At 37.7% G+C, this 12757-nt stretch overlaps 1 protein-coding gene across 1 annotated transcript; it reads left to right on the top strand.

Moving 5' to 3' along the window:
* The first annotated feature begins 3482 nt into the window (after positions 1-3482).
* gclm (glutamate-cysteine ligase modifier subunit) lies at positions 3483-12724 on the top strand. The gene is made up of 7 exons (XM_005806401.2): positions 3483-3856; positions 6277-6339; positions 7796-7880; positions 8243-8299; positions 8385-8587; positions 10540-10654; positions 11513-12724. The coding sequence occupies exons 1-7, from the start codon at positions 3719-3721 to the stop codon at positions 11680-11682; spliced, it is 831 nt and encodes a 276-aa protein (XP_005806458.1). The 5' UTR covers positions 3483-3718; the 3' UTR covers positions 11683-12724.
* Positions 12725-12757: the final 33 nt, after the last annotated feature.

Below are 12757 nucleotides of genomic sequence, written 5' to 3'. Positions count from 1 at the left end.
GTTGCAGTAATCAGCACCCGTTGATGAGCTGCCATGTATTAAATGATCTGGAGGTTTTTGAAAGGAACAGATTTAACATGCTCCTGCACTGTGGTTTATAGTGGTTTACTTTAAATTTTGTTTGTCAAATAAAACCTTTTGTTGCAATAAAAAGCAGTGTTTACAGTGTTTTCTAGTCTTTTTTTCTCTTACTCAATCTAACGGTACTTTTTAAACAATGTGCTGCACATATGAAGAAAAACGAAAACATGTGCAATACATGTACAAAAACGTGACGGTGAAAAAAGCTTAATGGACATTTTAATGTTTTTTATCTTACAGTTTTAATCAAGTTCTTTCGTTTTATTGTTTTTATAAATATATTTTTTAAAGCTTAAATGGTAAGCTGAAGTAATTTCACTAAACCACTTTCAGGCCTGATTATTGTCAGACTTTTATTTCTCTGCTGCATAAATGAAGGAAACTATTGCGAACATGCCAAAACCACTCAAAAAGCAGATTTAGACCAGACCCAGAGGTCACCAAAGGTCGCAAAAGGACACCTAAAGCACTGCAGATCTCATTTGCCTCCAAAATGACGTCCATTTTAGAGTTTCAAGGTGTAAACCTCCTGCTGATTAATGACTCTTCTCACAGTTGTCAAACACATCCTGGTGAACATTTGAGATGCTGTGGAGTGACCTTGAGCAGTGCATTTAAATCCCTCCATTGCAGCTAACTTAATAATAATAAATAATTCTGCAAAGACGAATGGGCCAGGTCATACTCTTATTATTTAGCATTATCTTGAGCAATTTGAGAACTGAGAATCTGTCCAACTTTCTAACATCACTGAACCTAAGCAATTGTCTTTTAAATGTTTTCAGTACAATGAAAAATCTGTGGCTCCTTGTGCTTAGGGAAAGGATTTCCTCAACCTCAGCTTCTTTGGCCTTTTGTTTGTTTTGACTGCTTGGGGAAAGAAGTTCAGAGTACAATAATGGCCAAAGGTTTTGGCATTGGCGCAAATGTTGTGTTTGGCAAACTTTGTAACTTCAGCTTTTTAAGATGACAGTTGAAGTCATTTTTTATTTATTCTACAGATTGATCTGATGTATTGTAATAATTGCAAAGAGCTCCATTAGCTCAAAAAGTTTACTTAGTAATATAAAATGTTTCAAGATATTAAAGACCTGATAAAAAAACAGATGAAAAAACACATTACAGTTCACCCTTAAATCCCTTCATATTCTCTAGCATTATCATTTAAAGAGGTGGGTGTTTTTATTACCTGGAAAAGGTTTTCTTCAACATCTAGCTACAAGTTAAGAGGTTCATTACAGAATGGTGCCACCATTGCAGAGCTTGCTTAACATCAGCAGCAGGTTGATAAGAAGTGAAAATATTTGGACAACAGCTTTGTGATAAAAGAAGGCACCAATGTAACCCCTTCTGTCCAACAAAAACATCAAGGACAGAGACTGTTCAGGAAGACAGATAATGGATAAAAAGAAACTGGTCCAGAGTTGTTTCCCTGATAAACGAATGAATCATCCTAATAACTGTTTAGAACATCTGGAAAATCACTTATCTGGCAAAAAAAGGTCAGTATTACCATGACTTATGTGTCCTGCCAAAAAGTGAGGCTTCTTGATGCATCCCATGTGTGGTTGTTTCCCATAAATCGGAGCAGACTTACTCACAACTTTACCACAAGACAATGGCAAGGACTGGGAGGTGTATCCAGAAATCCTCTGAGAGCAAATTCTTTCAACATTTATGTTGAGACGATCTGCCTTCTTCCCATCCTAATCACAAAGCAAAAATGATAAAGAAGTGGCTCACATTAATAGCATTGGAATTTTTGACTACTGTCCGGGAATTTCCAGGGATCCTTGTGAATTTGGGGTACTTTTGTTTTTTTTGTTTTTTAAACAGACACACAGAAGCAAATAAAACTGCTTAACGCCCAATACTGACATAGACCACTCAGGATTTTGTCGAAAGTTCATATTTAGAAGTTATGAAGAATAGGAATCAACACTGTTAATACTGATTATTCACATCTGGTCTTCAGTTGTTCAATGTACTGAGTTTGGATTTCACGTGACAAGTCAGTATAAAGTGGTAGATGATATTGAAGAAGAAGGAAAATTAAGTTTTCCAATGTTTAAAAAATCAGAAGAATATGGTGGGCATCTTAAGTCTCTTTACTCTACCACTCTTAAATAAAATTCAGTGCAACCATTTGCCTGAATTAGTAACCTAAATAGCTCAGGAGCACCAAGCAGTATTCACTGCAAGCGGCACAGCACAGCTTCCCTCTCTTTCATGGTAATGTATGGCCAGATTACAAGGTTTACAGTAGTATTTTAACAAATATTTCAAGAATTTAAGAAGTATTTAAAACATGTTAAAACAAACACATGGAATGAGATGAAAAACTGAATTCTAAACTCTTTAAACACAGAAGAAAGCAGGCAAAAAGACAAAATCGCTAAGAAAAAATATCCACAAAATAAAACTTTGAAAGGTTACACTTTTTAGAAATGTTATGTCTATTTCAAAATAGTTTATTTGAAACAAATAAATCCTTATGAAAAGTTGACTGCATAACATTTTTAAGAAACTGCTTTTCTCATAAAATTAAATTTTTCTTTCCACAATATTAATGATGATAATATTATTATTGTTCTCTGCAATATGAATATTTTGAATGTGCATAAACCAATACTTCATTGTAGTAGGTACACTAACAATTTTAAGACACTTCAAAGAATTACCTTAAAAAACAGCTGTTTTTTTGTTTACTGAAGGAACAATAATTATTCTGCTTGTACAAAGGCTTTGTCACCTTTTGACATAATGTAACTGTATTTGTGGTGGCTACCTTAAGCCTTACCTTAGCAGGAACAGAGAAGTTGATTGGAGAAGGAAATGAGCTAAATACATTTTTAAAAACTCATTAGAGGCTGAATTGTGATTGGGATGGGGAATCACCATCCTACAGAATTGGTTGGTTCTACTGCCTCCAACCAATTAAAAGACAAAATCTGAGATGCTGATGAAGTATAAAAGTCGCAAAGCAAGTAATCTAATCACCCATCTCCCGGTAACAAGCAGAAGTGCCAACTTCAAATTAAATTAAATTAAATTAAATTAAATTTAATTTATTTAATGTATCAATATTACCATAATGCAAATATGCAAAAAATTAGCATAATAGCGTCATTTCATAATTTGTCTTAAGACATGTAAGCACATAAAAACTTCACCGGTACACACAGTTCTATTAAAAGAAGCAAAGAAAATTGTCAGTACGATAATAACCATAAAAATGAAATTGTTTGGATCATATTCAGGAGCCGTTCACCTTAACTCCATTAATACTGCGGCGTTGTCAAGTGAATGCAAACACAACAGCCCCATCTAGTGGTTTAACAGCAGCAGCGCAGTCCTTGTAAAACACGTCTGAGGAGTTGGACGGATTCCTCCATGTGGGCGTGACCGACCGGCTAGGCTTCCATAACAGCCACTGATGTCGCTCTACAGCAGCAGGTGAGTGGCTGATTGCAAGTCATCCTGAACACAGCAGTTTGGCAGCAGCAGGACCTTTTTGTCCTTATATCTGATGAGAGTTGTAGTCAGTCATTCACTCACTGAGTGAAACGGCTTTGTCACGTTTCGACGCAGCAGAAACACTGTTTAGCGACTCGTTAGCTTAGCAACCGAAAGCCACATGGATCTTCAAAACACCAAGACTAACGATGAGGGGAAGGAGTTGCTGAACCACGGCAAGACCCTCCGACTTCACACCGGGAATTTAGTGAACCGGAGCCGGCTGAAGAAGAAGTGTCCCGGCTCTCCCAGCGAGGAGGTAAGGGAAGAATCGCAGAAAAACCTGCTAAGTCATTACTTAGCCTATTAGCTTAGCTTCCAAGTTAGGCTAGGCTACTAAATATTTAAACTGCAGTTTCAGACTGAATGAAGCAGGGTTAAGGTAAACAATAGTACTATTTGTAGCTGTTTCAGGTCATGAATGAAACATTTTATGAGAATATTTATGATAAACCATTGAAGTGAATAGTTTACAGACTGCAGTATCTTATCAATGATTGTTGTAGGCACACTTTGAGTGTAGAGCTACACAGACCAAGCAGGTGACTTATTTCACCTGTAAATAAATGGTTATCTGGCACAAACGTTATTACAAGTGAGGCCAACAAGCTAGGACTGGGAGTTTGTGTTATCTAATAACATGTCCAGTATGATGAAAGAATCCTGTCAAGACAGCAAAGTAATACGTTTCTAAATATTTTATCAATTGAAAGGTTCCAACCATGTCGTCTTTACTCTTATTGGAAATACAGGAATTCCTCAAGGCTGTGTGCTGAACACTGTCAGCTTTGCATTATTCAGAGAATAATTAAACTTCATTGTATAATTTGCTGACACAACAGTGGTAAGTCTAATCACACCTGACCATAAGGAAACCCACAGGAACAAAGTAGAGCATGTTACTGAGAGAAAGGGAGAGAAGATTTCTAATTCTTCTAGGAAAAAAAAACTCTTTATAATAAACTTTATCCTACAGAAATCTGATGAAGGCACAGCACCCACGCAGACTGATAGTCAACTTTTATAGGGTCACAGTGAAGAGCCATCTCAGCTGCCTTACTGCTGCTGAGTGTGAGAACCTCTGCACAGAACAACACGACTCCCTAAATCAGGGCTGCCCAAAGTCGGTCCTCGAGGGCCGGCATCCTGCATTTTTTTAGTTCTCTCCCTGGTTTAACACATCTGGATCCAATGATGACTCGTTAGAAGGCCTAAGAAGAACACTGACATGCTGAAAAGGCTGTTACTACCACCAGGGAGAGAACTGAAACCTGCAGGATGCCGGCCCTCGAGGACCGACTTTGGGCACCACTGCCCTAAATCATCACTACTTAGATTCTGTGCCTGTACACTCGTCCTCCAGACTCTGAGACCTTGACTTCTGTTTTAAACGAAACACAAAGGGGTAAGATCACTTGCAAAAGGTTTTGAACAACCTTTCTCAGTTGTTCAAAAGGTGAACAACTGAGAAACCATGTTGTACTTTTTCCTCCTTCACCTGGCTAACTTGGGTAACACATCTTCTCACTCAGGAGTAGCTTAGCATCAGCAGTCAGTCAGTGGTAGCCCATTTCCCGGATACGTGTGTGTGTGTGTGTGTGTGACGGCTTTTGAAGCTGTAAATCCACTTTCAATAGTGGATTCACTGTAAATTTCTCTCAGACCTCTTGAATGCACCAGGCTGTGGTCGGCTGTCAAGTCAGCAGATATTCTCATTATTGTTTTAGTCCATAACGTAACATTTCTGTTTTTAAAAACATCTTTTTAATAGTTTTATGTAATATTCTAATTTTCCAAGGAGCCACATTTTGAGCTAATGCTAGCTTTAAACAATAATAACAATAAAAATGTCCAGAGATAAACCCTTAAAATCCACCTTTCTGTCTGATGCATCAGTATGATGAAATGTAAATTTACTGCAAAATTTACATTTTGAAATAAATTACTGAAATAAATACACTTTTTTTTTGATGCTGCTCTTTTTTCATAAAAGCTTCTTGAAATTTCATTTTACATTGTATGATGAGATAAACGGAGGGTCATATTGCCAGCAATATGTTTAATGTTTAACCTTTTGCAAGTGATCTTTTTATGATGTCACCATTGTCTTATATTAATCAGCTAAAGCCGTTGCTGACAGGTATATTGAGGTTTTATGTGGTGCCTGTTTACAAAGAGGGCTTGGCTGAAGTTTTTCCAGCTCCCTTCATTGTCTTAATGTTGTTTGAAGTTTATCCCCCAAAGCATGACACAGCAGGTCCAGTCCCCGTCACACCTTGGGGATAAGTTGTTCTTCAGGCTTATAATAACCATTATCGAGGGCAAAGGTTGGAATGTGCTCACTTGGACGTAGTGCTCAAAACAATGAGACAGCACTTTTAATCTTTTAATACCGGGTCACTAAAAGTCAAATTTAGTGACACTACATTAGTTTATTGAACAGACACATGAGTTTTGTTTTGCTACTTTATAGTTATGTTGTAATTTTTATTACACCAGGTTGATATTGTCAATATTTTGATCGTTAAGAGCGTTGCAGTTTCACTTTTCTGACGTGACTTTGTGCTACATCAGTGACGTCTGATGCAGCTATCCTACTCGTGTTTTCTCTTTGTAAATAGATTCACACATTTTTCTGAGTGATATTTAAACTTCAACTCTGTGTTTAATTTTATTTAGCTTCGAGACTGCATCCAAGCCACGCTGAGTGACTGGTTGTCGACGGCCAAACCCACAAACACGGTGAGTAGACGGCTTTTTTCCTTTCTTTCTTTCTTTCTTTTTGTTTGTTTGTTTGTTTAGAAATAACTGTTTGCATTGATTGTGTTGTATTAATCACATGAACTGCATGTGAACGATGTGCTGCCTCGGCTATTTGGATCGCAGTGTTTGTTAAAGTAAAATAACAGCAGCGAAGGCCGTCAAAGGAAGCCTGTGGGCTCTCTGAACAGAAGCTGTCACAGTGGATGTTCATGCCGCACTGCCTGCCAAAGGCGCCTTTCCAAACATGCATCTGTTTGCTGGGTGAAAGGAAGAGGTGAGGGTGGAAATCTTTTGTCACAGGAGGTTCGGAGGCTCTCATTAATCGGTGCTACTTTTACTGTATAGTGATTCTGTTAATCAAATATATTCAGAGGAGAATAAAACCAGATACATTAGGCTGCAGGGTATGAGCCCTGCTGAACTTGCTCCAGCTCTGCTTGTTTAGCTGATCTCACCTAATCTGCCTCAGCTTTTATCATCTCACCCAGCAGACTCAGCCAGAGATGGGGGAGGTCTGGACGGTGAGGGGTCTTATACCCCCGGAAAACTCACGTGACTCTTTTCCTGTAGGGAAATGTTGAACGGCACAACTGAGGGCCAGTCATGGGTTCTGGTTTCACTCGTCTGTCTATTCCTTGGTATTAAGCAACGTGTGTGTAAGACGTTGTAACACTTTAGCAGCTTCAGAAGATTCTCATACACATTTATTTACAGTTTTCATTGCCAGAGCTTTTACTTGTGCTATTTTTCTTTTAAACTTATGGCATCTGAATCGATCAGAAAATTATTTTCAATATTTTCTATTTTGCTTTTACATTATTACTCTTCATTATCTGAAAAACAGTAGTGGGTTGTAATATGAAGCAAGTTAAGCAGAGTGGATTATCCCTTAAGTATCCTGCCTTCTTCAGATTGATCTCAGATGGGTGCAGGAAGTGTCTCCCTAGGGCTGTTTTAGCCAACTAGCTGTTGGGGAACAAGGTACATTAAAACACATTTGTTTGTCTTTGTTTTCGATGTTTAAAACATATAATGTCTTTGTTACTTGATTGCAAATAAATCTCTTTCTTTTCAGAGACAAACAAATAAGATTCCACAAACAGATGTCAACATTTCTTAATAACTGAATATTGAATTCAATGTTCCAGCTTTTTGCTTCACTGCAGTGCAGAATTTTTTTTTTAATTAATATTTTAACAATATAATATGTACTACTTTTGATTACTTTAGTAGCCAGATGCTCTTGTTTGTGAATATAATTAAAGTTTTGGATTTTAATTTACTTGGATAATAAGTTTTCCAGTCTAGAAGAAAGAGGAAAATCTATATTTTTTCCCATGTAGGTAGCTTTTGAGAACTTTCTGAATACTCTGTATGAGTAACAAATGAAACATTTTTACATGCCGTTTTTGATAAGACATTTCCTGTTGAACAGGGCTTTCCAGACACACTGGACTGCTCCATTCCTGAGGCGACAGATGCCATCACACCTGAAGAAAGGGACGAGGTGAAGATTTCAGGTCAGCGCTGTTTTGCTGCATTCCACCTGCTGTCGAACTCAGAAGTACTGGAGTAATCAGACTCTGTTTTAGATTAGCATTTAAATTCAGGCTTTTCCCCCCTAAAAATGTAATCCAACCTAAAGCTGTCCATTTTTTCACTTTTGTTTTTTTTTTTTGTACCAAATGCTAATGAATCACCAGTCAGGAATCATTGCTGGCAATTTCATAAAGACTCCACGCATGAAGCATAATTTTTTAATTCGTGTATATACTGTATGTAAATGAAAACTACAAATATCTGTGGCACAAATTTGAGCTCAGCAGATGAAACAGCTGCAGTTGGTCGAGGACGACCTGCTGACTGATGTTTGTTTTTGCAGCGAAGCTTTTTCTCTGTGAGTCGGGTCAGTCGGCCATCAGGGATGCCGTGGAGATGGGTGAGCTTCATATTGCTTCAATAAGAGATTAATAATGCCACAGCCTTGTTTTTTTTTTAATCAGTTTTATTTTTCTCACCTACAGCTTGCCAGACGTTGGCAGTTTCCCAGCTCGACTCTGTCATCATAGCGCCCCCTGGGACTGTGGAGGGTGACAGCCAGAGCCTGGCTCACCTGCAGCCGGTGTGGGAGGAGCTGGAAACTCTGGTGAGGAAGCAGAAGATCGCAGCCATCGGCACGTCTGACCTGGACAAAGAGCTGCTGGAGCAGCTCTACAACTGGGCCCAGGTAGCTGAGAATCTGTTGTCTCTGAGCTGTGAAAGTGGTAATAAGTCAGAAAGATGCAGAAAGAAACCTCCAAAGCAGGCAAGGATATCTGCATTGTTTTAAACACATAATTTAATTTTGATGTCAGTAGCAGCAGGAGTAACTCTCCTACTGCAACAATACAAGTATGGAGAAAACAATCATGGCAAGTGCTTCATGTCCTGCACCTGAAATGCAACAAAAATTCAGTCATCACCAAATAAAAGGTTTTGTCCTAGTTTGGCTGTTTGAGGAGAAATATTCCCCCTGGTTGGACAAGACTAAACTTGGTGTGGAAGTACATGATGGCTTGGGAGAGAAAAAAATGGTAAATAAAAACTGAAAGGTGGATAGAGACACTCCACCTAAGTCCTCCAAAATAAAATCCACAAAGGAAACACTGAAAGCGCTCACTCTTTGTTAATTTTCCTTCTTTTGATCCTGTTCCAAAAACACCTAACAGACAGAATTATCTCAGTTTGAGGACGAATGTTAGGTAATTGAGACAAGATAAGAAGGAATTTAAAATACCAAAACTAAGCAACTCAAAAAGGAATAGATGGACTTTGATAGGTGTTTGTTTAATCTAGAAATGTTTACGATTTTATTCAAGTATTTCCATGTCACTTACATGGAAAAAGGTAAGAAAGAATGGGAAACATTTGTATTTCCAGACTTTATCTGCTGAGTCAGTAACTTGGTGAATGTTTTAAAACAGGAAACTGTGCATGCACAAACGAAAACCACTGGGAAACTTTAAGCATGCATAGATCCAAGCACATTACACCCCAGTCAACGTGAAGCTGAAATATGCATGTCCATCATCTACTTCCACTTAATCCTGCAGGAGTTGTTTTCTTTAACGCACTCTCCAGCTCACCAGTCCACCACAGGCCAACTCGGAAACATCCAGAATAAACAGCCATGCACACAAACACTTTTTACATAAAGTTTTAAGCAAATGCATGTAAACCAGTTCAGTGTGTGCGATTCTTCAGGCCATATGGTCAAATGTCATGTATTCTCGAGGAAAGAAGAGGAACTTGAGTTGAAGACACTTTTAACTGAGCCGTGTGAAAACACCGAGTCAGCAACTATTTAGACTTTGTGGAAAATCATCAATGTGATGATTCATGTACATTGTGCCAGCTTTTCGTTTTGCTCCCAACCACAATGTTTGACTAAATCGTGCCAGGCTACATCAACACAGTGTTGGATAAAAGCCTTTGCACACAGCAAACCTTTATGGTACCTGGATGGAACAGAAAAGCCTCCTATCAGCATGAACATCCTGTAATGAAGACCATAGAAATATGTGAGCAGCTCAAACCTCCAATTACGGGTGAACCGGATCTGGCCAGCAATAATTTTCACATCGTTGACAGTTTCCCCAACATGGACGCCGGGTCCAATTAGTGTAGAAACATGTTTCTATGAGGCAGTGAATATTTCCACACTTCATAGTGACTCATCTGAACTTTTCATCTGGAAAGAGGCGTAACAATACATTTCATGAGCACAGACTGTTTGTACATAAACGATTAATTTCATAAATCTTTTATGTTTGGAGTTACTGACTCTAAACTATGATCATAAAACTTGTAATGTTTAGAGAGTGTTCAAATGATTGAACAAGTAATGACAAAAATAAATCATGTTATGTTTAAAGTATAAACTTACTATTTTTTTCTTTTGGAAATGTTACTTTGATCTTCTTTATTTTTGTTTTATAGCCTGTAATTTATCAAGATGTTTGTGGCTTGACTATGTCAGAAGCTTCTATTAGTCAAAACTCAGATTTAAAAATAAAATTGTGAAATTTCTTAGCAAATGGAGTCTTGAAAATAAATTGGTTTCTGAAAAACTTGTTGCAATCCCATCTTTTTTCCCCTTTTGTTGTATGAAATGAAACCATATGTCCTGTCCTGAACCAGGTGAAGCCCAGCAGTAATCAGGTGAACCTGGCCTCCTGCTGCGTGATGCCGCCCGATCTGACAGCCTTCGCCAAAGAGTTCGACATCCAGCTGCTCACACACAGCGACCCCAAAGGTGAAACCTGGTTTTGTTTTTTCTCTTCAGTCAGGCACTGAACTCACAACATAAGTTCACAGTGTGTATGTCACATAACGAACATAAAATGAGGTAGATCATAAATTACAACAAACTATTAATCATATTTTTCCCAAAAATGCAAGACAGGTTGGGGATAAACAAGCTACACAAGTTAACCTTCACTATGTAGTAGATCAACACATAAATGTAACAATCTCAATAAATAAATGCATGTTTCTAATAATGCATTCCAATTTTAACTTTCTTTCTATATAACTTTGCATATTAGAGAACCGAATTCAATGTTATGCCCTGAAATCTGAGCACCTAAAACTCACAAACTACATTTTTATTTAGCACTTACTTTATGCTTCCATTGACACCCATTCAAACCCTTTGCAACAAACTGTTGCAAACATTCAGAGTCATTTTCACTTCCATGCAAGATAAACATTCCTCAGATGACTGTAATTGTCTTTCCTATCCTGACCAATCATATTGAAGCTTTCAAAATGTATCATTTAACTTCTTGACAACATTTGATCTAGTATAAAACACAAAGTTTCTGCAAGATCTTAAAAATTATTTTCATTTTAGGACATATGTCTTTTAGCACAAACCAATTTTTCCCAACTACACCTGAAATTATATTTAGCTGTGTTTTGAAATCTGTGTGCTCATTTTTTTATTTTTATTTCAACGATTTGCCATCAACATTTTTTCTTGAATAATTAGCTGGTGGCATTGTTTTTGTTCAGTGATGTTCACTGACTGCGTTATTACATTGTCATAAAGTTTATTTTCTTTTATCTTTATGATTTGCGGTCAGCCTAATATGTTATATTTTTCTCCTAGAGCTGATGTCGACAGCCACATTCCAGGAGGCGATGCAGGAAGGAGCGTTGGGCCTGAGCGCCACCGACTGGAGGCTGGAGTGGGTCCTCCGCTACTCTGTTATCGTCAAGAGCCGCGGCATCATCAAATCCAAGGGTTACCTGGTCAGCGCGAGGAGGGCGAGCCCCTAGCACTCAGAGAGAGAGGGGGAAGGAAAACACACGGATGAAGCCATTTTCCTCAGCTGTCATTCTCACACAGAAAGTTCCAGTTCCGATTAATGGACGCTGCAAGTCATGAAGTAATTAAAGTAATTTATCTCCCTGATAAAGTCACATCTTCCTTGTTTCTAACTTTAACAGAAGCACTTGGTGGTTACTAGTAACCTAACACTTTCGGTGAATCATCACCAGCAGCAGCAGTGCACTGACAGCCGCTCAGAAACGCAGTAAATGATGTTTTATTACTGGAAACTGTTGGTTGCTAAACCTCGGTTCAATATGAAAGTTGTTTAATTGTGTCTTGATGTAAAGTGCCTCTCTACTGCCCCCTTCTGTTCTCAGACTTGCCTGCTTTCTACTTAATGTGTAGGAATGCAGCTATGAATATTGGGGAGTAAAACTATTATTGGTACTGTAAAGAAATAAATAAATAAATCTCTACTTTTGAACATATCTAATCCAGTTTAACAGATTTGGAGAACAATTATATTGTTTTTTTTGGACTAGACAATTATCATTCCATTATTTCAGAAGCATAACGCACAGATTAAAAACCCAAATGCAGTGGCTGAGTTTATTTCATGAGTTAGATTTTGGGTAAGTATGCAGCTATGTATGTAGAAATGTGTAATTTATGCTTTCGAGATGTTTTTGTAGCTATAATGATATGTTCAATCAGCTCATACACAGAAAACTAATCTGAGGCTAAGTAAAGCAATATTACGAGATTAACTAGCAGGCTTGTGTCCTTTATATGTTGTGATTACAGCACTGGAGACGTCACACAAAGAAGATGTGAACAATCTGTTTTTATTTTATTAAATACAACTGTACTTAGACGAGGTCCATGACTGAAAATTCAGTTTTATCAACATATTTAAAATGTCTTATCTGTATATTATGAATTGGCTTTATTAAAGTGATGAAAGTGTGTTTTTTGACTCATCGGTCTTAAAGCAAGGAATAAATCTGTATGAAATGCAATTATTATAAAGTGATATATTTATCCTAATCAACTTGTTTAATATCTTGTTTTACACTAACT

The sequence above is a fragment of the Xiphophorus maculatus genome, chromosome 9, assembly GCF_002775205.1.
Source record: "Xiphophorus maculatus strain JP 163 A chromosome 9, X_maculatus-5.0-male, whole genome shotgun sequence".
Lineage (NCBI taxonomy): Eukaryota > Metazoa > Chordata > Actinopteri > Cyprinodontiformes > Poeciliidae > Xiphophorus > Xiphophorus maculatus.
This window is presented reverse-complemented; position numbering and strand designations above follow the sequence as displayed.